We start from the raw sequence: 26,057 nt of genomic DNA, 5'->3' as shown, positions 1-26,057 counted from the left end.
GAGATTCAACTTCTTCCTGGTTTAGTCTTGGGAGGGTGTATTTGTCGAGGAATTTATCCATTTCTTCTAGATTTTCTAGTTTATTTGCGAGGAGGTATTTGTAGTATTCTCTGATGGTGGATTGTATTTCTGTGGGATCGGTGGTGATATCCCCTTTATCATTTTTTAGTGCATCTATTTGATTCTTCTCTCTTTTCTTCTTTGTTAGTCTTGCTAGTGGTCTATCAGTTTTGTTGATCTTTTCAAAACACCAGCTCCTGGATTCATTAATTTTTTGAAGGGCTTTTTGTGTCTCTATTTCCTTCAGTTCTGCTCTCATTTTAGTTATTTCTTGCCTTCTGCTAGCTTTTGAATGTGTTTGCTCTTGCTTTTCTAGTTCTTTTAATTGTGATGTTAGGGTGTCAATTTTTGATCTTTCCTGCTCTCTTTTGGGCATTTAGTGCTATAAATTTCCCTCTACACACTGCTTTGAATGCGTCAAAGAGATTCTGGTATGTTGTGTCTTTGTTCTCATTTGTTTCTTTTTTTTTTTGAGACGGAGTCTTGCTCTGTCGCCCAGGCTGGAGTGCAGTGGCGCAATCTCGGCTCACTGCAAGCTCCGCCTCCCGGGTTCACGCCATTCTCCTGCCTCAGCCTCTCCGAGTAGCTGGGACTACAGGCGCCCGCCACCACGCCCGGCTAATTTTTTGTATTTTTAGTAGAGAGGGGGTTTCACCGTGGTCTCGATCTCCTGACCTCGTGATCCACCCGCCTCGGCCTCCCAAAGTGCTGGGATTACAAGCGTGAGCCACCGCGCCTGGCGTTCTCATTTGTTTCAAAGAACATCTTTATTTCTGCCTTCATTTCGTTATGAACCCAGTAGTCATTCAGGAGCAGGTTGTTCAGTTTCCATGTATTTGAGAGGTTTTGAGTGAGTTTCTTAATCTTGAGTTCTAGTTTGATTGCACTGTGGTCTGAGAGACAGTTTGTTTTAATTTCTGTTGTTTTACATTTGCTGAGGAGAGCTTTACTTCCAACTATGTGGTCAATTTTGGAATAGGTGTGGTGTGGTGCTGAAAAAAAAATGTATATTCTGTTGATTTCAGGTGGGGAGTTCTGTAGATGTCTGTTAGGTCTGCTTGGTGCAGAGCTGAGTTCAATTCCTGGATATCCTTGTTAATTTTCTGTCTCATTGATCTGTCTAATGTTGACAGTGGGGTGTTAAAATCTCCCATTATTATTGTGTGGGAGTTTAAGTCTCTTTGTAGGTCACTCAGGACTTGCTTTATGAATCTGGGTGCTCCTGTGTTGGGTGCATATATATTTAGGATAGTTAGCTCTTCTTGTTGAATTGATCCCTTTACCATTATGTAATGGCCTTGTCTCTTTTGATCTTTGATGGTTTAAAATCTGTTTTATCAGAGACTAGGATTACAACCCCTGCCTTTTTTTGTTTTCCATTTGCTTGGTAGATCTTCCTCCATCCCTTTATTTTGAGCCTATGTGTGTCTCTGCATGTGAGATGGGTTTCCTGAATACAGCACACTGATGGGTTTTGACTCCTTATCCAGTTTGCCAGTCTGTGTCTTTTAATTGGAGCATTTAGCCCATTTACATTTAAAGTTAATATTTTTATGTGTGAATCTGATCCTGTCATTATGATGTTAGCTGGTTATTTTGCTCGTTAGGTGATGCATTTTCTTCCTAGCCTTGATGGTCTTTACAATTTGGCATGTTTTTGCAGTGCCTGGTACCGGTTTTTCCTTTCCATGTTTAGTGCTTCCTTCAGGAGCTCTTTTAGGGCAGGCCTGGTGGTGACCGAATCTCTCAGCATTTGCTTGTCTGTAAAGTATTTTATTTCTCCTTCACTTATGAAGCTTAGTTTGGCTGGATATGAAATTCTGGGTTGAAAATTCTTTTCTTTAAGAATGTTGAATATCGGCCCCCACTGTCTTCTGGCTTGTAGGGTTTCTGCCAAGAGACCAGCTGTTAGTCTGATGGGCTTCCCTTTGTGGGTAACTCGACCTTTCTCTCTGGCTGCCCTTAACATTTTTTCCTTCATTTCAACTTTGGTGAATCTGACAATTATGTGTCTTGGAGTTGCCCTTCTCGAGGAGTATCTTTGTGGCATTCTCTGTATTTCCTGAATCTGAATGTTGGCCTGCCTTGCTAGATTGGGGAAGTTCTCCTGATAATATCTTGCAGAGTGTTTTCCAACTTGGTTCCATTCTCCCCGTCACTTTCAGGTACACCAATCAGACATAGGTTTGGTCTTTTCATATAGTCGCATATTTCTTGGAGGCTTTGTTCATTTCTTTTTATTCTTTTTTCTCTAAACTTCCCTTCTCACTTCATTTCATTCATTTCGTCTTCCATCACTGATACCCTTTCTTCCAGTTGATCGCATCGGCTACTGAGGCTTCTGTATTCTTTACGTAGTTCTCAAAACTTGGCTTTCAGCTCCATCAGCTCCTTTAAGCACTTCTCTGCATTGGTTATTTTAGTTATACATTCATCTAATTTTTTTTTTCAAAGTTTTTACCTTCTTTGCCATTGGTTTGAATTTCCTCCCGTAGCTTGGAGTAGTTTGATTGTCCGAAGCCTTCTTCTCTCAACTCGTCAATGTCATTCTCCGTCCAGATTTGTTCCATTGCTGGTGAGGAACTGTGTTCCTTTGGAGGAGGACAGGTGCTCTGCTTTTTAGAGTTTCCAGTTTTTCTGCTCTGTTTTCTCCCCATCTTTGTAGTTTTTTCTACTTTTGGTCTTTGATGATGGTGATGTACAGATGGGTTTTTGGTGTGGGTGTCCTTTCTGTTTGTTAGTTTTCCTTCTACCAGACAGGACCCTCAGCTGCAGGTCTGTTGGAGTTTGCTAGAGGTCCACTTCAGACCCTGTTTGCCTGGGTGTCAGCAGCTGTGGCTGCAGAACAGCAGATTTTCGTGAACCGCAAATTCAGCTGTCTGATCGTTACTCTGGAAGTTTTGTCTCAGAGGAGTACCCAGCCAAGTGAGGTGTCAGTCTGTCCCTACTGGGGGGTGCCTCCCAGTTTGGCTGTTTGGGGGTCAGGGACCCACTTTAGGAGGCAGTCTGCCAGTTCTCAGATCTCCAGCTGCATGCTGGGAGAACCACTACTCTTCAAAGCTGTCAGACAGGGACATTTAAGTCTGCAGAGGTTATTGCTGACTTTTTGTCTGTGCCCTGCCCCCAGAGGTGGAGCCTACAGAGGCAGGCAGGCCTCCTTGAGCTGTGGTGGGCTCCACCCAGTTCGAGCTTCCTGACTGCTTTGTTTACCTAAGCAAGCCTGGGCAATGGCAGGCGCCCCTCCCCCAGCCTCGCTGCTGCCTTGCAGCTTGATCTCAGACTGCTGTGCTAGCAATCAGCTAGACTCCGTGGGCATAGGACCCTCCGAGCCAGGTGCAGGACACAATCTCCTGGTGTGCCGTTTTCCAAGCCTGTTGGAAAAGCGCAGTATTAGGGTGGGCGTGACCCGATTTTCCAGGTGCCGTCCGTCACCCCTTTCTTTGACTAGGAAAGGGAACTCCCTGAGCCCTTGCGCTTCCTGAGTGAGGCAATGCCTCGCTGTGCTTTGGCTCGGCTCGCGCACGGTGCGCTAAACCAACTGTCCTGCACCCACTGTTGGGACTCCCTAGTGAGATGAACCGGGTACCTCAGATGGAAATTCAGAAATCACCCGTCTTCTGCGTCGCTCAGGCTGGGAGCTATAAACCGGAGCTGTTCCTATTCGGCCATCTTCTATTTCCAGAATTTCTATTTATTTTTCAAACATTTCTTTTTTCATAGTCACTTTTAATAGAGTTTTGAGTCTTTCTTTTGTCCTTATTTTGACATACTTATTTCATACTATTTTCTATGTTTTAGAACTTTTTTTCTATTATCTCATTTATTGGTGTTCCAGCTTTGCAGTTTTTTCTTTCTGCTGACCCATCTGTGATGGAAAACATGTTTGTGTGTGTTATAATTTCAGATCCTGCCCTTATAGTAAACAGGGCTTGTTTTATCTATGGCAACCCCTATTTTCTGAGTATGTAGATTTTTTTTTCTACCAGGTGTTTCAGGAGTATCACCAGCCAAGAACCTAATTTTACATTAATTTATCAATTTGAAGATTTTCCATACAAAGTGAATGGCATAAATTCTAAACTCCAATCCACATGAGGTACAGACTCTGCTATTGCTCTCAGTTTTAACTCTGAAGCTATATTTTCTATCATCTCGACTTCCCTTCTTTGTCTAATCCAAGGTCAACCATAGCATCCATTCACAAGTTTACTTTTCTGTTTGTAATTTCCTCTTCATTTCTGGCACATGGAAATTTCCTTTCTTTTCAGCTCAGCTATGCATTTAAAATAATTTGTGTTATAATTCATCAGGTATTATAGAGGGAGGGTTTTCAGATTTTTGTATAGCAGAACAAGAAGTCAGCACTCATCTTATCTCTCTTTACTGATTTTCTACTTCTTTCCCCCAAGGAGTTGATTGGCATAGGTCTACATGCCCTGTGTCTTGTTCCAGTCAAGGATGGCATCGCTCTGTTCAAGTCATGGCCTTTGTAAAATATGACCTGTCTTACTGTCTTCTTCCACTTCGCAAGATGCTGTTGGCCTTATTAGAGTATTAAAGTTTATTTCCTTCTCCAGTCCCTCTTAACTGTCTCCTCCTCGGGGCTGCCTAGCACAGACCATTGCCCTGCACACAATGTAAGCCTCCTGGGCCTTATATAAGCCACATGCTTACCATGTGTACATACACATTTTTGCAACTGTCTCATCGTGTTTTCCTCCTATACCGGGTGTTGTGCTTTTCATTGGCCTTTCCTTGAATTATAAGGGCAAGATCTACTTTCAAGCTTAGGACAGAAACAGAGACTTTAGGAGACTTAAGTGATGTAATGAATACCAGGGAAAGAAAGAAGCAAGAAGTCTCATTTCTGTGTCCTACCCTAAACTTGGCCTTCCAAATTCATCTTTTATCGAAACATTTATCTTTTTTAAACCTTTTATCAAAACCCTCAAACATAGGGGGTTTTCAGTTGTTTGCTCAAATATGTAAGTGGTCATTTGTTTCTCATTTTCCTTTTCATGTTCATGTTTATACTCCTTGGTGAGAAACTCAGAGGGAAGAAAGGGTTATTGCCACCCTAAAATCCTAATTAAATTTTTCCTTTTGATTCTTCTCAAATATAAACTTCTAAATGCAATTATTCGATATGTTCAAACAAAAATCTTTGTTTATTGAAAACATAATTATTGTGCTGATTTATGCTTCCTGTTGTTCTTATTAAATTGCAGCTGTTTAAATATCTAGTAGGCTGCTCTTCTAAGGCTCTTTTGCTAAGACAGAAGAGCTAATGACGCATTTGGGAGCTCTCTCATAAAGCTCTCCAGGCACATGCTCATTAGTAAGCTTCTACCCAGTGTGTCAATCAAATCACTGCAAATTGCATCTGAAATTTGCATTCTGCCCGTTTTCAAAGGATATTTTTTGTTATGATTCCAGAAAAATGCAAATTTGTTCCAGCCAGTTTATCCTAAGATGTGTTCTTCTAAAGCATCACTGTGATATTGATAGGCTATTATTCCTTGGAAGTATAGAGTAAAACAATTTGTTTTATCATGTGTATAGCATGGTTTTTAGTAAATGTGTGCAAGAGTGTCCCCAATGCCTCTTGAATGAGAATACCAAATGCTACACAGAATTACATATTCCATTGTTTTAGATTTGTACCAGTTCCAATTTTTCTTCCTTTTGCAGGAAACATTTAAAGAGCATATTTCATTCTTTGCAGAAAACTTTATCCTTCTCTAAGTGATTCTTTAATAAAATAAGTGGGTAAAATATGTCCCCTGTAAATTTTAACACACATTCAGACTTTTAACATCATGAAATAGTGCAGCAGTTTTATCAGTGTCCAGTTATAGTGCCATCTACACAATAGCTAACAATTTCTCCTTTTTTGTTATTTGGAAACTATACCCTTCTTTAGCATCTTTTTTTTTTTTTTTTTTTTTTTGAGACAGAGTCTCACTCTGTTGCCCAGGCTGGAGTATAATGGCACAATCTTGGCTCACTGCAACCTCCACCTCCCGGGTTCAAGTGATTCTCCTGTCTCAGCCTCCCAAGTAGCTGGGATTACAGGTGCCCACCACCATGCCTGGCTAATTTTTGTATTTTTTAGTGGAGACGGGGTTTCACCATATTGGCCAGGCTGGTCTCGAACTACTGACCTCAGGTGGTCTGCCTACCTCGGTCTCCCAAAGTGCTGGGATTACAGGCATGAGCCAATGCTCCCTGTCTTTAGCATCTTAAAAGACTGATCGATTTTAGAAGATACTTATTTTTAATAAACTCCTATCCTCATTTTCATGAGATAGGTAATCTAGTTATTTAAAGCAGTGGTATCCCTATCAGGAAATTACGAGGGCTTTAGGAGCTCCATGTCAGGTACTGGGGACAGAGATAAAATATGTATTTCTTATGATGTGACACAGTTAATCTATTCCTGCCACCTCTTCATCCATCAAACATGACAGCAACCCAGTCAAAAAATACACAAGATCCTAGTTTTTGCCACTCACTTTTCCAGATGCTCGTATGCCATTCCTAATTATTTGTAAATTCCCAATATGTTCCCTGGCTGTGTCACACTCCCACTGGCTAATGCTACTTTTCTGTCTTGAATGATTCCTCTTCCACTTCTTCATGAGAGAATCATGACTCCCCTGAAGAGCCATTTTATTTGTGAGGCCTTTCCTCCCCTTCCCATTCTTCAGAATCAGTCACTTCTCCTTTAAGCAACCACTTTAGATGTGAAGAGACCTACAACACACCAGGTAGTTGATGGGGTGAAGAGAACAGAAGTGTAAACAAGTAAATTCATTTTTGGCTTTGCATCTGTGCACTAAGGAAGTAACTCTGGCACATAGCAGGGCTCTTAAGAATTATTTAAGAAGAACTAAATGTTAATTGAGAGTCTTAGGTCCTAAGAAATTATGGGTAGTGTCAGAAATGCATACGTTAAATTCATTTATTCAAAAATTACGTATTTAGTGGTGATCTTCCGTTAAATCATAGAGCAGCTTTGCTGTGATTTTCCATTAGGGATAAGTAGTTGGTGGAGATTTTCCAGAAGTTCAGGGGCCAGAGGCCTAACAAAGTGCTGCCAAATTATAAAACACAAATTCTTGTGTTTTCAAGAGACTTTGAGGAGTCAAAAAGGTTCTGGAGGCAGATACTTCTCCCTCAAAGTAGCTGATCCCATGAAATAAAGGAAGAATTTTATAGATGGCACAATGGACCCTTATAAACCAGGGATGGCTAAGGCCACGTCTGTGAACTTCAGCCAATGAAATATGCTAGCAACATCAAGGAATTCATGAAAATAATGATGCATGGTTCAAAGTGTCCACATGATGTCAATTGTGCTATAAAACATCAGAAGCCTCAACAAAGGGAACTTCTATCCAAAGCACATCCTACACAAGAATCGTAGAATCTAGGTACTCAGACCAGGATAGATTTTTTAATAATAAAATTATGCTCTTAGTATATTTTCTGTGTATACCTTCCTGAATTCTCTCAGATAGAAACCATCTACAAGCTAAGTTCAGATCTTCATACAAAGGACTGGGCCTGTTTAAAGCAATGAAATGCAGCAGGCCCTAACTGGGGGCTGTACTCAACTACTGGGGATGTCTGAGTATTTATTTTGAGACCACTTCCGTCCATAGCATGATGTGTGAACTTAGGTAAGGTGGCTGCATATAGCTCTGCTGATACACTGTTATTTTTTTCCTGATTTCTCTGTCTCTTATAGATTTCATAAATATTGCCAGTTAGGATGAAGGAATTTCAACCTCTCTATAATAGCTGATGCTTTATAAAACTAAAAGAGATCTCAGGAGAAATATTTCATAACTAATGAATTAATCTTTGCTAATGGGTGGGTCAAATAATTTGCATTCGTGACACTGCAATACAGTTTGCCCAGGACACCCAGAAAGTATGATCTAACCTGCTTCACTTTCAAAACAGAGAGAGAGAGAGAGCAGTGTTGTGGAAAAGGTGTAGGTGTTGGAATCTGATCAACCAAATTCCGATCCTAACTCTGCTGCTTACAGCTGTGTGACTTCGGGCAAGTTTCTAAGCCTGTCTGAACCACCATTCACTTTATTTTCTTACAATGAAGAAATCAATATGTCTAAGCAGGATTAAACTAGGTACTCAATTATTTTATTTCCCTTACCTTCATTAGCATCAAAATGACAGGCTAATCACGTATTAGAGATTTTTTCAAAACTCCATCAACTTTTTGTTCAGTAAGCAAGCAATGATGAAAATAAGCATGACTCAAATATAATTATTCTAATACTGCATATCCTAATCTTTTGTTCTATCTCATGGACAGAGCACTTGAGAGTAATTTTAGATTTTTGTAAGTCATCAATCCATCATTATATATGGGCAAACACCTGTGCATAAAGAAAGACTGGGAATTACTAAGAAAAATTTATTCATACTGATTGAATAGCAGAGCCATATGCAGAAGACACCTTTTAACTCTAGCCACATGGGGTAAAGGTTTAGGAGACATTGGAGACTGAAATTATAATCACTGTTTAAAGTTCTGTAGGTGTCAGTACATAAAAATGAGCTATATGTAGGCCAAATTTGGCATTGTACATTATAGCTTAAGAACAAACGATAAAGACAAATGCTAAAATCAAGTTAAAACCATCTAAAGGCAGATAGAATTCAATATTTAAGTTGAGTCAAATAGCACCATATAGCTTACTCCTCGATTTTTTAATGTATAGCAATTATTAGAGTTCCTTAAGTAGCAAAAAATCTTAAATCCATTTCCCTTTCTGAACAAATATTAATGTTAATATCACAATGTATTGACATATCTCAAATGCAAGTCATTTGATCAATAAGCTCAATATTCAAAGTCAATATTATTTTTATTTTAAAGATAAAGTCATTGTTGGGAAGATTTAAATAAATGTTTCTGAACAAACATTAATATCACAATGTATTGACATATCTCAAGTGAAAGTCATTTGATCAATAAGCTCAGTATTCAAAGGAAATATTATTTTAAAGATAAATTTAAAGTCATTGTGGGAAAGATTTAAAAAATAGAAGAAGAAGACACAAACACTTTTTCTCAAATATTATGCTTAGCTATTTCTTTCTTCCCATTCTCATAGCTATACTCTTGCTGGTCCTGACACCATTGAATGCCTGGCCGATGGCAAGTGGAGTAGAAGTGACCAGCAGTGCCTGGCTGTCTCCTGCGATGAGCCGCCCAATGTGGACCACGCCTCTCCAGAGACTGCCCATCGGCTCTTTGGAGACATTGCATTCTACTACTGCTCTGATGGTTACAGCCTAGCAGACAATTCCCAGCTTCTCTGCAATGCCCAGGGCAAGTGGGTACCCCCAGAGGGTCAAGACATGCCCCGTTGTATAGCTCATTTCTGTGAAAAACCTCCATCGGTTTCCTATAGCATCTTGGAATCTGTGAGCAAAGCAAAATTTGCAGCTGGCTCAGTTGTGAGCTTTAAATGCATGGAAGGCTTTGTACTGAACACCTCAGCAAAGATCGAATGTATGAGAGGTGGGCAGTGGAACCCTTCCCCCATGTCCATCCAGTGCATCCCTGTGCGGTGTGGAGAGCCACCAAGCATCATGAATGGCTATGCAAGTGGATCAAACTACAGTTTTGGAGCCATGGTGGCTTACAGCTGCAACAAGGGGTTCTACATCAAAGGGGAAAAGAAGAGCACCTGCGAAGCCACAGGGCAGTGGAGTAATCCTATACCGACATGCCACCCGGTATCTTGCGGTGAACCACCTAAGGTTGAGAATGGATTTCTGGAGGTAAGAGACCAATTAGCAAATGGTCTATGGCTTTTGTCACAGGGCCTATCAATACATAAATAAACAAAACAAATAATTGAGTCCAAACACTGCCAAGTTCACTAAGGCATGGAAACTGGAATTTACTATTATCACTAACAAAGAATCATGATAATCTTTTTAACATTTTCATAATTAATTCATCTCTTGATGAATTAATTCATCTGCCTAAGGTTGTGAATCATTTTCTGGAGGTAAGAGACTAATTAGCAAATGGTCTGTGGCTTTCATCACTTACAGGGCCAGCCCACTGTGATGAACCCACTATTCAGAAGCAGGGGCAATGAACAAATTAATTATTGAAAAACAGAAATGGCTAAAATCTACAGGTAGTGAAGACTGGAAAAAAAATGAAGATTATGAATCTTTAGTATATAACTTTCTGCATTTTACTAGTGTATAGGCATTTCAAGCACTTTGTGGCAACAGCTTAGCCCTAAATAGGAAGTTAGAATAAACCAATTTTAATATAGTATTATTTTGTCTTATAGAGGTTTTTCAGGATGGATATATGCTTTATTTTATGGAAGGCAAGGTCTAAATGGAACCTAGAGAAATATAATTTTAAATGCTTAGACAAAAGATAGGGTAAACCAAATAATGTAGTTTTTACAATTCTGTTTTGGTAAACCTAAAGGTAATTTCACTGTGATGGACAAAAAGAGTTCAGTCCAACCCAAATATGGCCTGCTTTCACACTAATGTGTGTCTTCTCAATAAGCCTACCAAGAAAATAGGAATGAGAATCTATTCCCCCAAATCAAGGGCCATTTGAAATTGACCATATTCTAATTAAACACTTTTTTAAAACCCATATATATATACATGGTACAACCTTTTCTCCTTTACGTTCAAAATAACAACAGTAAAAGCCTTTTATTTAAGGCTTTTGCTTAGATTTAGTAGCTTTTCATTGGAAGAGGGTATAGAGCATAAGTAGAGAGGTGTTCATTTATTAATTTAGTAACTATTTCTAGAGCTCCTACTTGGTACCAGGTACAGTTCTGAGAATCAGCGACCTAGCATTTAACAACACAGATTAGATGTGTAATGGCATGGTGCTTACATGCATGGGAGACACACAAGCAATGCATAAACAAAATGAGTAATTTTATTTATGACCTGTTATATTACATGTGTTTGTTTGAATTTTGAGATCATGAATATTTTTTGTTTTAAAAGATAGAATATTGTTTATTTTCTATTGTGTTACAGCAGCAATTTTTAAGAAATATGTTAAGAATATAAACAAAATTTTGATAGTATTCTTAAGACATAACCATAAAAACATTTTGCCTATTTAACAACATTAACAAATACATGTTAATTGTTTATGTGCTTCTTTACTAGCATTTCTTTGGGCAGAAAGTTTTTTTTGAACTGAGTAATTTATCATTTTTAGTGTTGCCTCATCAGTTCACCAATCAATATATAGATTACTGATCTTTTACTTGTTATGGGCTCAACACTGTAGTAAAGATTTCTGAAGTGGGGATTACTTAATTTGATTTTCTTTTTTTCTTTCTTTTCTTTCTTCCCTTTAGACAGAGTCTTGCTCTGTCTCCCAGGCTGGAGTGCAGTGGCACAATCTCAGCTCACTGCAACCTCTGCCTCCTGGGTTCAAGTGATTCTCCTGCCTCAGCTTCCCGAACAGCTGGGATTACAGGCACACACCACCATGCCTAGCTAATTTTTGTACAGGTTTCACCATGTTGGCCAGGCTGGTCTCGAACTCCTAACCTCAAGTGATCCTCCTGCCTCGGCCTCCCAAAGTGCTGGGATTGTAGGCATGAATCATCGTGCCCAGCCTAATTTGACTTTCTACTATCATTTTCACTTATTAAGAAAAAATAGAATGGACCTATTGGAAAAACCATAAATCATTATTTGCTTACATCCTAATTGATTCATTTTAACATAGACCTTTTAGTTTTTTTTCACTATCCAAGGATTTAGTTAATGCCATCATCTGTTATACAAATCGCACTCACTTGCTTTCTTCCTATTGCACAGCATACAACTGGCAGGATCTTTCAGAGTGAAGTGAGGTATCAGTGTAACCCGGGCTATAAGTCAGTCGGAAGTCCTGTATTTGTCTGCCAAGCCAATCGCCACTGGCACAGTGAATCCCCTCTGATGTGTGTTCCTCTCGACTGTGGAAAACCTCCCCTGATCCAGAATGGCTTCATGAAAGGAGAAAACTTTGAAGTAGGGTCCAAGGTTCAGTTTTTCTGTAATGAGGGTTATGAGCTTGTTGGTGACAGTTCTTGGACATGTCAGAAATCTGGCAAGTGGAATATGAAGTCAAATCCAAAGTGCGTGCCTGCCAAGTGCCCAGAGCCGCCCCTCTTGGAAAACCAGCTAGTATTAAAGGAGTTGACCACCGAGGTAGGAGTCGTGACATTTTCCTGTAAAGAAGGGCATGTTCTGCAAGGCCCTTCTGTCCTGAAATGCTTGCCATCCCAGCAATGGAATGACTCTTTCCCTGTTTGTAAGATGGTTCTTTGTACCCCACCTCCCCTAATTTCCTTTGGTGTCCCTGTTCCTTCTTCTGCTCTTCATTTTGGAAGTACTGTCAAGTATTCTTGTGTAGGTGGGTTTTTCCTAAGAGGAAATTCTACCACCCTCTGCCAACCTGATGGCACCTGGAGCTCTCCACTGCCAGAATGTGTTCCAGTAGAATGTCCCCAACCTGAGGAAATCCCCAATGGAATCATTGATGTGCAAGGCCTTGCCTATCTCAGCACAGCTCTCTATACCTGCAAGCCAGGCTTTGAATTGGTGGGAAATACTACCACCCTTTGTGGAGAAAATGGTCACTGGCTTGGAGGAAAACCAACATGTAAAGCCATTGAGTGCCTGAAACCCAAGGAGATTTTGAATGGCAAATTCTCTTACACAGACCTACACTATGGACAGACCGTTACATACTCTTGCAACCAAGGCTTTCGGCTCGAAGGTCCCAGTGCCCTGACCTGTTTAGAGACAGGTGATTGGGACGTAGATGCTCCATCTTGCAATGCCATCCACTGTGATTCCCCACAACCCATTGAAAATGGTTTTGTAGAAGGTGCAGATTACAGCTATGGTGCCATAATCATCTACAGTTGCTTCCCTGGGTTTCAGGTGGCTGGTCATGCCATGCAGACCTGTGAAGAGTCAGGATGGTCAAGTTCCATCCCAACATGTGTGCCCATAGACTGTGGCCTCCCTCCCCATATAGATTTTGGAGACTGTACTAAAGTCAAAGATGACCACGGATATTTTGAGCAAGAAGATGACATGATGGAAGTTCCATACCTGACTCCTCACCCTCCTTATCATTTGGGAACAGTGGCTAAAACCTGGGAAAATACAAAGGAGTCTCCTGCTACACATTCATCAAACTTTCTGTATGGTACGATGGTTTCATACACCTGTAATCCAGGATATGAACTTCTGGGGAACCCTGTGCTGATCTGCCAGGAAGATGGAACTTGGAATGGCAGTGCACCGTCCTGCATTTCAATTGAATGTGACTTGCCTACTGCTCCTGAAAATGGCTTTTTGCGTTTTACAGAGACTAGCATGGGAAGTGCTGTGCAGTATAGCTGTAAACCTGGACACATTCTAGTGGGCTCCGACTTAAGGCTTTGTCTACAGAATAGAAAGTGGAGTGGTGCTTCCCCACACTGTGAAGCCATTTCATGCAAAAAGCCAAATCCAATCACGAATGGATCCATCAAAGGAAGCAACTACACATACCTGAGCACGTTATACTATGAGTGTGACCCCGGATATGTGCTGAATGGCACTGAGAGGAGAACATGCCAGGATGACAAAAACTGGGATGAGGATGAGCCCATTTGCATTCCTGTGGACTGCGGTTCACCCCCAGTCTCAGCCAATGGCCAGGTGAGAGGAGACGAGTACACATTCCAAAAAGAGATTGAATACACTTGCAACGAAGGATTCTTGCTTGAGGGAGCCAGGAGTCGGGTTTGTCTAGCCAATGGAAGTTGGAGTGGAGCCACTCCCGACTGTGTGCCTGTCAGATGTGCCACCCCACCACAACTGGCCAATGGGGTGATGGAAGGCCTGGACTATGGCTTCATGAAGGAAGTGGCATTCCACTGCCACGAGGGCTACATCTTGTACGGTGCTCCAAAACTCACCTGTCAGTCAGATGGCAACTGGGATGCAGAGGTTCCTCTCTGTAAACCAGTCAACTGTGGACCTCCTCAAGATCTTGCCCATGGCTTCCCTAATGGTTTTTCCTTTATTCACGGGGGCCATATACAGTATCAGTGCTTTCCTGGTTATAAGCTCCATGGAAATTCATCAAGAAGGTGCCTCTCCAATGGCTCCTGGAGTGGCAGCTCACCTTCCTGCCTGCCTTGCAGGTGTTCCACACCAGTAATTGAATATGGAACTGTCAATGGGACCGATTTTGACTGTGGAAAGGCAGCCCAGATTCAGTGCTTCCAAGGCTTCAAGCTCCTAGGACTTTCTGAAATCACCTGTGAAGCCAATGGCCAGTGGAGCTCTGGGTTCCCCCACTGTGAACACACTTCTTGTGGTTCTCTTCCAATGATACCAAATGCGTTCATCAGTGAAAGCAGCTCTTGGAAGGAAAATGTGATAACTTACAGCTGCAGGTCTGGATATGTCATACAAGGCAGTTCAGATCTGATTTGTACAGAGAAAGGGGTATGGAGCCAGCCTTATCCAGTCTGTGAGCCCTTGTCCTGTGGGTCCCCACCGTCTGTCGCCAACGCAGTGGCAACTGGAGAGGCACACACCTATGAAAGTGAAGTGAAACTCAGGTAAGGTCATGGCTCTAGAGTCTCCAAGGGGTACAAGCAGAGGATTATAAAATGAAATGTGATAGATCAAAAATTTTGCTGATTGGGAAGAAAACATCATCTCTGAACTGCTCTCCAGACACTGGTGCTTTTAACACTTGGCTTTATTCTACCTACAATTACGTAGAAATCCATTGAGTATAAAAATAAATCGATACTTTTTTCAGACATGTTTCTAATGTAATTATCATGACTATCATATTCTCTTGAGCTTCATGAAACAAACAGCAAGATCCTCTAGCTAGCTTGAAGAGCTCTGGAATCGTGAAGCTGTTTTTAAACATCATGATAGTAAATTTCTTTATGATTATAACTTTGTGATTATATTTACACATGCAAATATTGGGGACATAAGGCAAAAAACTGAAGAGTTCAGGCCATGATCATGCCAAATAATCAGGATTAAAAGAAATATCTTATGTAAAGGACCTAGAACAGCACTTGGCACAAAGTAGGTATTCATAATACATATTAATTATGCTGTATTCCTACTAGTATCTGAGTCCATTTTGGACTGTCTAGAATTTCCTGAACTGTTAGCTGTTTATAGAATAAAAATGAATTCAATAATAATATTATCCACAATAAGGTAAATAACATCAAAAACACTTAAAGTAATTTTAGTCTTGACTAACCTTTCATGTGGATAACTGAGAACTGATCTGGTTATTACTGGTTTTTTGTTTTTTGCTTTTTTGAGACAAAGTCTTGCTCCGTCACCCAGGCTGGAGTGCAGTGGCATGTTCTTGGCTCACTGCAGCCTCAACCTCCTTGGTTCAAGCAATCCTCCCACCTCTGCCTCCCAAGTAGCTGAGACTACAGGCATGTGCCACCATGCCCAGCTAATTTTATTTTTTATAGAGATGAAGTCTCACTATGTTGCCCAGCCTAGTCTCAAGCTCCTGGACTCAAGTGGTCCTCCTGCCTCAGCCTCCCAAAGTGCAGGGATTACAGGCACGAGCCACCCACCAAAGTGCAGGGATTACAGGCACGAGTTCAACTGGTTGTTATTGTTATATTGATGTTTTTGCATGGCAACGCCATCTGCCTGACAATAGAATCAATATGTTGCACAAAATGTCTACTGAGCCTTGTAACAGCTTCCTAAATCCAAGGATAGATCAGAAACTATATTGTACACTTCCTTTAAGGCACTCATTTTTGCATTTCCATTGCAGATGTCTGGAAGGTTATACAATGGATACAGATACAGATACATTCACCTGTCAGAAAGATGGTCGCTGGTTCCCTGAGAGAATCTCCTGCAGTCCTAAAAAATGTCCTTTCCCGGAAAACATAACACATATACTTGTTCATGGGGACGATTTCAGTGTGAATAGGCAAGTTTCTGTGTCATGTGCAGAAGGGTATACCTTTGAGGGAGTTAACATATCAGTATGTCAGGTAAGATTCTGTCTTAATTAGAATGTGTAACGCCTATATATACATATATTGCGAAGCAAGCAGTATCTATAATAGTAATCCCAAAAAGAAAAAAAGGTCTCAAGTTTTCACTCATTTCAAAGGATTTGAGAAATTTCTTGGTAGAAAATATAGTAAAATGTATCTTTTTTTCTGCAGTATTCCCACTTTAAACTAAGAAAGTGCCAAGGTTAGGTAAAATATTAATATTTCTATAACAACATATTTATAACAAATTAACCATAAATCTTATTAAAAGAGGGTCCTTGTGTAGAAATCAGCCATGGGATATGCCCAATATGTTTCCAGTTTTAGTGGAAAGACAAGTTTGCAGAAGCAGACAGATAATTGGTGTCAAATCCTCTTCTCTGCTATTTGCTATTTGCTACTTGTAAGTAGTAGAGAAAGCTGCTTAAAATTTCTGAGCTTTGGTTTCCTTATTTGTAAAAAAAAAAAAAAGTATTATTACACATATCTTGTATTGTTGGTGAGAAATGAGGTAAATAATGGAGGAAAGTGCCTGCTTCTACAACCTTGGTCTTTCCACTAAAACTGGAAACATACTGGGCATAACCCATGGCTGATTTATATGCATAGACATTCTTTTGCACATAAGATTTGTGATGAATTTGTCATGAAATCTTATTATAGATATTTTAACTTTTTTAACCTAATTTTGGCACTTTTAGTTTAAAAATGGGAATTTTTTAGTTTAAAATTCCAGATATAACAAAAGAAAACAATAATATGTAGCTTTTAAGTCACTGGTGTTATAATACCCAGAAAGATTTCTGCAAAATAAAAAATTATTAAGGCATTACTTACAATATTGAAAAATTAGATGCAACATATATACTAGGAAAATGGTTAATAATGACGCAGGCCTATATACAAAATTACTTTTGGTTCATATGTAGAATGAGGGTTTAGCCTCAAATCCTGTTTAAAACTGTTATCCAATTCATATATATTTCCACAAAGAAAACAGAAAAATATTAGCAATAGAATAACAATCTTCAAGAGATATATCTGTGTGTGCCTCACCTTACCCAACAGGCTGAAAAATGTTAACTCTCATATATATGTATATATATATATGTTAACATTTTTAAGATTAACCATTTTCCTAGTATATATGTTGCATTTAATTTTTCAATACTGTAAGTAGTGCCTTAATAAATTTTTTTTTTGCAGAAATCTTTCTGGGTAATTATAACACTAATAACTGTTAAAAGCTACATATTATTGTTTTCTTTTGCTATATCTGGAATTTATTTTGGTTATTTTTAATCATTTAAGCATTTCTTTATAAAATTTATTTTAATCATTATTGATTTCTTTATAGATATAAAATTTTATATATATATATATATAAATTCTTTTCTACATGACCCCTTCAAAAATATGTGATAAAATGTTTTCAAGTATTCTCGTTGGAATGGAGAAAAGGAAGCTGATTTTCTTAAACTTTGAGTAGTGTGCCTAAAATTTGTTGTTTCTCATAAACTTTATTATAAAATATAGAATCGTGAAATTTAAGAGTGCATTCATGTAAGTTACAGAATATTTGTAATAACCTCCAGTTCTCAGGCATTATAATGAAAATATATTTCTTGTTGTTCGTGATTTTTGAATAGATTCTATTAGGAAGAAAAATGCCTGTCTTATGGGCTTAAGAAATGTCTAAAATTGTCTATGGGTGACAATTAAGACCATCTAATAATTAAAGTGTGTTTTTTAAGCCCACAGATAATAAGTAGCAAAAGTAGGACCAAACTCTAGGTGCTTTTGACTATCATTTTGGAGATTATTCTGCAAATAACCAATATTTGCAAATTTCTTCATTCATATGTATTAACTTCTAAACATAACTTACATTTTGTTATTTGTCACTTAGCTTGATGGAACCTGGGAGCCACCATTTTCTGATGAATCTTGCAGTCCAGTTTCTTGTGGGAAACCTGAAAGTCCAGAACATGGATCTGTGGTTGGCAGTAAATACACCTTTGAAAGCACAATTATTTATCAGTGTGAGCCTGGCTATGAACTAGAGGTAAGCAAACAAATTGTTTAACTAGAATTAATTTGTTTTTCCTATATACTTGGGGATACTTTCAGTATTAGCACAAATTTGTTTTACTGGCTTTGGTCTCAAAAGAATCTATTATACTTTGTTCCCCTATACTCTAACATTTTCCAAGAAATATTTAAGGCAACTTAGAGTTTTAAAAAGTAAATTAAACGGCATGCGGTGGCTCATGCCTGTAATCCGAGCACTTTGGGAGGCCGAGGTGGGCAGATCACTTGGGGTCAGAAGTTCAAGACCAGTCTGGCCAACATGGTGAAACCCCATCTCTACTAAAAATACAAAAATTAGCTGTGCATGGTGGCGGGCACCTGTAATTCCAGCTACTTGGGAGACTGAGGCAGGAGAATCGCTTGAACCCGGGAGGCGTAGGTTGCAGTGAGCTGAGATCATGCCACTGCACTCCAGCCTGGGCGGCAAGAGTGAGACCATCTCAAAGAAAAAAAAAAAGCAAAATAAGTCTCCAATGAAAAAACATGAAAGGCATGATAAGGAAGGAAAAAAGTAAGTTTGCAAACCACAAGACAGATGCTGTGACTTCAACTGACTGTTTAAACTGTGTTTCGGCTTGCTGGTAATCATATTCTGCAACAGGGAAGTCCACCGGTCACCATGGAGAGGTAACCACAAGGATTTAGGTATGTGAAGCCAGGATTTCCTCAAACAATGGGCTCATATACCTTGGCATTGAGATGCCAAGTTCCCATAAGCAAATCTGGCTTGAAAAAGCCACAGAACAGTTTTAACTAATACCAACTTCACTCTTGAGACAACTCTTGCTCTGTAATATTAAAATCCCCTCCGAAGCACCTAGGTCTCTGTTTACTTTAATGGGAAAGCTGGATCCATCAGTTTTGCTGAAAGCATTACCATATCACTAAACTTGAAACTTAAGAGGCCTATTTTACATTACACCATGTTGTCATTTAGTTTTTCAGGAAACTCTTTTTTATTTTTATTGTTATAATGGTATTTAAAGTTAGGTTTTGGCTGGGTGTCGTGGCTTACACCTGTAATCCCAGCACTTTGGAAAGCCAAGGAGGGTGGATCACTTGAGCTCAGGAGTTCAAGACCAGCCTGGGCAACATAGTAAGACCCAGTCTCTACAAAAAATACAGAAAATAGCCAGGCGCAATGGCATGTGCCTGTAGTCCCAGCTACTCAGGAGGCTGAGGGAGGAGGGTTGCTTAAGCCCAGGAGGCAGAGGTTGCAGTGAGCCAAGATCACACCATTGCACTCCAGCCTGGGTGACAGGAGTGAAACCCTGTCTCAAAAAAAAAAAAAAAAAAGTATTCATCGCCAGTTTTCTGTTAAATGTTTTGCATGTCCCATTATTTTCTGACCATGCAGTACGAGAATTATCATAAGACAGGTATATGCAATCTGGGACCAGGCTTATATGTATCTTCTTTCTTAAAAGATGATAATGTAAAAAAGATGAGAATGTAATGGTGATTACATTCGGAGTGTTTTCCTATTTTTGAAACCTCGTTCTTCATGCAAGAATATTAATCTTGCAATTTATTAAGTAATATAAAATTATGAACAAATATATAGCAAACTGTCATTAAATTTGAAGCAGATAATTTAAAAATTTGTGGAAACATATATTAACTGAGAAATTGAGAAAGGTGCAATAGTGATTGCTCTCACTCCAAGCTATTATACATGTTAGAATCACTTGAGAAACTTTAAAATATTGATGTTAAGTTACTTGGAGAAATTACCAATTCCAGGTCTGGGGCAAGAAATGTAAAAGATTGCCTGGAAACTCTTGTCACATGAAATAGCAGGGAACCTAACAAAGACTACATGTCAAAAGGATTCAGAAGCCACTGGACAAGGCTCCCACAGGTCAAGATGAGACCATTTTAACATTAACAAGGGTAAGAACTTCAATGGACTGAAACACATCAAATAGTTCACAAATGACACTAGGCTTATAATGATACTTTAAAAACTTACTTAGAAACTCTTAAACGGTGCTTATGAACAAAATCATTATTTTAAATACAGACAGCTCAAGAGGAAGAATTGTCTTTCCAGTGCTACCTGTTTGACTAGATAACCAAACAAACAGTAGATGAGGGGAAGTTACAGTTAATAATGATAAAATAGAATTTAAATAGCAAGCAGAATTCACAACTCCTAAGAATTAACGGATTTAGGTTATGATCATCCATGGCTGCTGACGTCACAAAAAGTGGAGACAACCAGACATTATGTGTCTCTGGATGGGTGAACAGCCCCATCTATGAAAACATTTTGTGCTCTCCCACCTCCACCACACACACACAAAATGAATATGGAACTTATCAAGCCTCTAAATCCAACAAACAGTGTCAGAGACACCACAGTGAAGCAACTGGCAAAATTCTATCTGTGGGAACAGATACAGGACCAATGACCCAGTTTTTCAGTGTCCAAGACAAATAAATTGACAGGGCAGAGGGGAGTAAATAGAGAAGGAACCTAAGTTTAGAGAGACATAAGAGACATTGCATTAGTCATGATTCTCCAAAGAAAGAGAACCAATAGGAGCGAGAGAGAGAGAGGAGATAGGTGTGTGTGTATATATATATATATATACACACACCTCATAATATATGTATATTATGAGGAATTGGGTCACACGTTAATGGAGGCTAAATCCCAGGATCTTCTGTCTGTAAACTGGAGACCCTGAGAAGCTGGTGGTGTAATTCAGTCCAAGTCCAAAGGTCTGAGAACTAGATGAGCTGATGATGTAAACCCCTGTCTGAGGACAGAGGAGATTGAGTCCCACCTCAAGTGGTGAGGAAGGAAAAAAGGGCCATTTCCTCCTCCTTCCATGTTTTGTTCTATTTGGTCCCTCAGTGTTTTGGAAGATGCCCCCCACCCTCCACATTGGGGAGGGCAATCTACTTTACATGATCCACTAATTTAAATGCTAATCTCATCCGGAAACATCCTCACAGACACATCCAGAAGCAGTGTTTAAGCTGGGCACCTCATGGCCCACTCAAGTTGCTGCACATCGGTATTTGTAAAGAGTTTCTAGGCTGGGCGTGGTGGCTCACGTCTGTAATGAGGCTGAGGCAGGAGAATGGCATCAACCTGGGAGGCGGAGCTTGCAGTGAGCCGAGAAGACGCCACAGCACTCCAGCATGGGGGACAGAGCAAGACTCCAAAAAAAGGAGTTTCTTAGGTGATTCTAACATGGAGCTGAGTGAGAGCAATCACTATTATCACTCTCTCAGTTTCGTAGTTAATACCAGGATGTTTCCAAAAGTTTAAAGGTAAATTATCTATTAATACTTCTTCAAATGTAATGACCCATCAAGACTGGGCATGGTGGCTCACACCTATAACCTCAGTACTTTGGGAGGCTGAGGCGGGTAGGACACCTGAGGTCATGAGTTTGAGACCAGCCTGTCCAACATGGTGAAACCCCATCTCTACTAAAAAATACAACAATTAGCGGGGTGTGGTGGCGGGCACCTGTAGTCTCAGCTACTTGGGAAGCTAAGGCAGGAAAATCACTTGAACACAGGAGGTGGAGGTTGCAGCGAGCCGAGATCACACCACTGCACTCCAGCCTGAGCAACAGAGCAAAACTTTGTCTCAAAAAAAAAAAAAAAAAAGTAATGACCCATCAGTTTGCTGTACATTTGTTCATAAAATTAATCATCACAGAAACATAAACTAGTCTCAGTGTGTGGATCTTATTTGGTACTGATTCAACAGAATTATTTTTAAAAAATTATGTATGCAACAATTGGAAATTTGAAAACTGGACATTTTATTAATATTAAGGAATTGTTACTTTTTAAGGTGTGATAATGTTGTGGTTATAATTTTTAAGAGTTCTTTTAGAGATTCATACTGAAATAATTATTGTTAAATGATTTGAAGTCTAGAATTTGCTTCAAAATAATGTGAGTTCGTGGAAGGGGTGGGGCTTACATGAAACAAGGTTGGCCTTGAGTTAATTGGGTAAACTGGGTGATGTCTACACGGGAGTTTCTTAAACTGTTCTTTCTACTGTTGGTATTTCTCATATGTTTGAATTTTTCCATCAGACAGCATTTTTTTTAATGCAAATACCTGTTCTCATGTCAGACTAATTAATTCAATATCTCTGTGGGTTGAGTCTGGGGCAGCAGTACCCTTTTCAGAGTTCCCTTGGTGATTCGTTTGTGCAGCCAGGACTGAGAGTCACTGACAGATTGCTGCTCTTATAATCAGCGGAGTCCACTACCATCGGCTTGAGAATCACCTGAGAAGCTGTAAAAAGAAAAGAGTATATATTGCTAGGCCAAGATCATCTGAACCAAATAGTTTCTGGGAGTTTGCATTTTTAGAATGTATGCTTAATATTAGTTCTGATTGTCAAATCATAATTGTATACATTTTTGGGATACACAATTACCAAGATATATATGGAGTCAACCTAAGTGTTGGGTGTCATCGATGGATGAATGGATAAAGAAAATGTGAGATATACTTATGTGTATATATCACATCTGCTTTTATGGCCAAATAGTACTCTATTGTGTATGTATGTGTACATACATATATTATGATGTACTATGATTCATACATTTCTAAGGTATGTACACATACATACACAATAGAATACTATTTGACCACTTCCAATGCATTCTTTGTCAGTCTTAGCTGCAGATTATAATTAGTTGCCATCTAAAATAAAAGGTGAAGCAAAGTCTATACCTTAATTATACCGGTCTACAAGGGTGTGAATTTTGAAGCAATTTGATAAAAACATTTTTCAAAGTCTAAACCTACTCCTTAAACTATATTTAATGTGTTTATTCAGCATTCCAGTGCTGAGCGATTTGAGGCCATAGCTAAGATTACTTTGCATTTCCTTATTTATTATAGAGTTATGATCTTGTTGATGACCTTTCTCCATTGTTTCACAGGGGAACAGGGAACGTGTCTGCCAGGGGAACAGAGAGTGGAGTGGAGGGGTGGCAATATGCAAAGGTGAGTTGAATGATACTTAGCAACCCCCAAAATGACACTGAGGACACAAAATAACAGTGTGGCTACATTTTCTTTATAGGTTAGTTTTGTAATTAAAAGGTAAGCCAACTCCATAAGCCGTATGAGAACCTTTTAATGGGCTTTTTCTCAAGGGCAATAAACCAATAAAAGGGTCAAAAACTGTAGTAGGGATTAACAATTAACTGCAGTAGGACACAAGATTACTGACTCTGGAATGGCAAACATTTTGTTTCAAAACTAGTTAACTATTGAGATTATTAGCATTTTTGTGGGGGTTTTTCTCAAATAATTATAAATTAGAAGGCTTAGAGCTGTTGTTTTTTTGTTGACAATACTAGCCAATACTTTTAATGTACTGTTGGTCCATCTGTCAAATCAATTAATATTAATATTTTGCATGGAATTTTACATTAACTCATTTTATGAGAACAACCAAGTTTATTTGGCAAAATGTGGGTTAATGTACCTAACTTTGTCCCCAGTATTCCCTCCTCTGCCAAAGGACAATGTACGTACGTATTTATTTTTATTTTTATTTTTATTTTTAAATAGAGTCTCATTCTGTCACCCAGGGTGGAGTGCAGTAGTGCAACCTTGGCTCACTGCAACCTCCACTTCCCGGGCTCAAGCGATTCTCATGCCTCAGCCTCCCGAGTAGCTGGGGCTACAGGCATGCTCCACCATGCCCGGGTAATTTTTTGTATTTCAGTAGAGATGGGATTTCACCACGTTGGCCTGGCTGGTCTCGAACTCCTGGCTTCAAGCAATCCATGCACCTCAGCCTCCCAAAGTGCTGGGATTATAGGCCTGAGCCACCACGCCCGGTGCAGCATCAATAGCATTTTAAAGCTCCCTAGGTGGTTTCAAAGTGCAGGCAAGGTTAAGATCTGTGATCCCAGCGTACTCAACTTTGGGCTGAAAGAAGTCCATTCACCTCTAGTCCAGGGACTCACAACTCTGAGTTCACATTTGAATTGTTTGGGGAATTTTTAATATAATACTGAAAAGTAGCCCTCGGTATAAAGATCTGGACCCATTTGGTCTGTGACAGGCCATAAATACTTCCCAGGTTTTCTAAGGTACACAGCCAAACTTGAGAATCACTAGTCTAGAACCACCTTCTCTGCCTTCACAAAAATTATAAAATTAAGACTCAAGCCCATTTTTTGAGATCCTTGAAAGGGTGATCCTATTTTCCTCATAGCATCCCTGTTAATAAATAACATTTCTCACAATAATGCAAAATCATTCTTTATAACTTTACTATAATACTCACCAGTTTATGAAGTCAGCATATTCCTCAAAAGCCATGTAAAATGTCATTTATTCTAATTCCCCACAAGCTCTCGGGTCCCTGTTCTTTATACTTTCCTATTATCTTTTACCTTCTGATAATTTTATATTTTCTCTCTTCTTACAAGCAGTATGACCTTGACCAAATTATTTAACTTCTCTAAGCCTCACTTTTTGCCAACTGTTACATGAGATAATCTCAGAGTTGCTGTAAGTAAGGTTGCCAGATTTGGAAGAAACAAAAATACAGGACATGCAGTTATATTTAAATTTCAGATGAAAAATAATTTAAATGTAAACTTATAAATATGCAATATTTGAGACATGCTTATACTAAAAATGTATTTGTTATTTATCTGATACTGAAATTTAACAGGGCATCCTGTATTTTATTTGGGCTTACAACTTAAGTGTTCTAAGAAATAAATTTAGTATTGTTTGAAAAGTTCTTGGCCATTGTTAGCAACTTACAATGAGACTGTTTTATTTTACCCACCTGCTCATCCATAGTCCCTGTCCCCAGCGTTATTAATAATACATAAAGACAGCTGGAGTCAACAGGACTAAATCCCAATCTTTAATTGCATGCATGTATTAATCCAATACTTAGGTATGCTATATTTTTCTCCTTCAATGAATATCACTGCTTCACACATGATTAAGCCATAATATTTTATGTATTCCTTGAAGTATCTTCAGCAATCATAGGAAAAGAAGGAAAGAGGAATTGGGGAAGCAATTAATATGAGGCTTTTTATTCTTGTTTTTAGAGACCAGGTGTGAAGCTCCACTTGAATTTCTCAATGGGAAAGCTGACATTGAAAACACGACGACTGGACCCAACGTGGTGTATTCCTGCAACAGAGGCTACAGTCTTGAAGGGCCATCTGAGGCACACTGCACAGAAAATGGCACCTGGAGCCACCCAGTCCCTCTCTGCAAACGTGTGTGTTGACTTTAGGAGAAATTTTTATCAGATTCAGTTTCATGATTAGCTTCCCACATATCCAAAACATAGAGGAAACTCCACTCATAAGGGATATGGGCCCAGAGAAAGCAATTAATGCCTATCCAAGCTGAATTCTCAGGGATATTTAAAAAATATATTTGTGTTATCTAAGTCCTGTCTGAGAATCAGCTTTTGTCAGATTCCTTGAGTGATTACTAAGAGAAAATGCAACCTAATGAAAAAATTTTGACATACATGTATCATGAATTCTAAATTCTACTGGGGATAGGAAAGAAATGAAAGAAAATACATTTAATATGTGATGTTAATATAATGAAGTATATATAAATATGATAAGATAATGAGTTATAACCATTCGAAAGAAAATATTCACAAGCAAGGTATAAGTTGAGATTGCTCTTGTTACTGTTTCAAGTATCATCATAAGGCAGTAACAGCGGAAGTGTACCTCACTCAAATACTTCTGTGCCCATTTAAAAATCTGAAATTACTTGAAATATGTGTTGACATG

At 39.1% G+C, this 26,057-nt stretch overlaps 1 protein-coding gene and 1 long non-coding RNA gene across 3 annotated transcripts in view; one reads left to right on the top strand and one right to left on the bottom strand.

Moving 5' to 3' along the window:
* SVEP1 (sushi, von Willebrand factor type A, EGF and pentraxin domain containing 1) overlaps window positions 1–26,057 on the top strand; it is a 227,046-nt gene that overhangs the window by 178,498 nt on the left and 22,491 nt on the right. For both annotated transcript variants that reach the window (XM_058445970.1, XM_032164839.2), the window contains exons 37-42: window positions 9,210–9,882; window positions 11,935–14,726; window positions 15,944–16,169; window positions 18,085–18,240; window positions 23,199–23,262; window positions 25,347–25,520. In XM_058445970.1, coding sequence (XP_058301953.1) covers window positions 9,210–9,882; window positions 11,935–14,726; window positions 15,944–16,169; window positions 18,085–18,240; window positions 23,199–23,262; window positions 25,347–25,520 — 4,085 coding nt within the window. The remainder of the gene's footprint in view (window positions 1–9,209; window positions 9,883–11,934; window positions 14,727–15,943; window positions 16,170–18,084; window positions 18,241–23,198; window positions 23,263–25,346; window positions 25,521–26,057) is intronic.
* The window catches only part of LOC116475534 (uncharacterized), a 137,458-nt gene continuing 129,473 nt past the window's right edge, over window positions 18,073–26,057 (bottom strand). Inside the window, exons 6-7 of the long non-coding RNA XR_009215386.1 lie at window positions 22,360–22,539; window positions 18,073–18,148 (exon numbers count right to left, since the gene is read on the bottom strand). This is a non-coding gene — a long non-coding RNA (uncharacterized LOC116475534). The remainder of the gene's footprint in view (window positions 18,149–22,359; window positions 22,540–26,057) is intronic.

Source organism: Hylobates moloch, unplaced genomic scaffold (assembly GCF_009828535.3).
Source record: "Hylobates moloch isolate HMO894 unplaced genomic scaffold, HMol_V3 SCAFFOLD_10, whole genome shotgun sequence".
Lineage (NCBI taxonomy): Eukaryota > Metazoa > Chordata > Mammalia > Primates > Hylobatidae > Hylobates > Hylobates moloch.
This window is presented reverse-complemented; position numbering and strand designations above follow the sequence as displayed.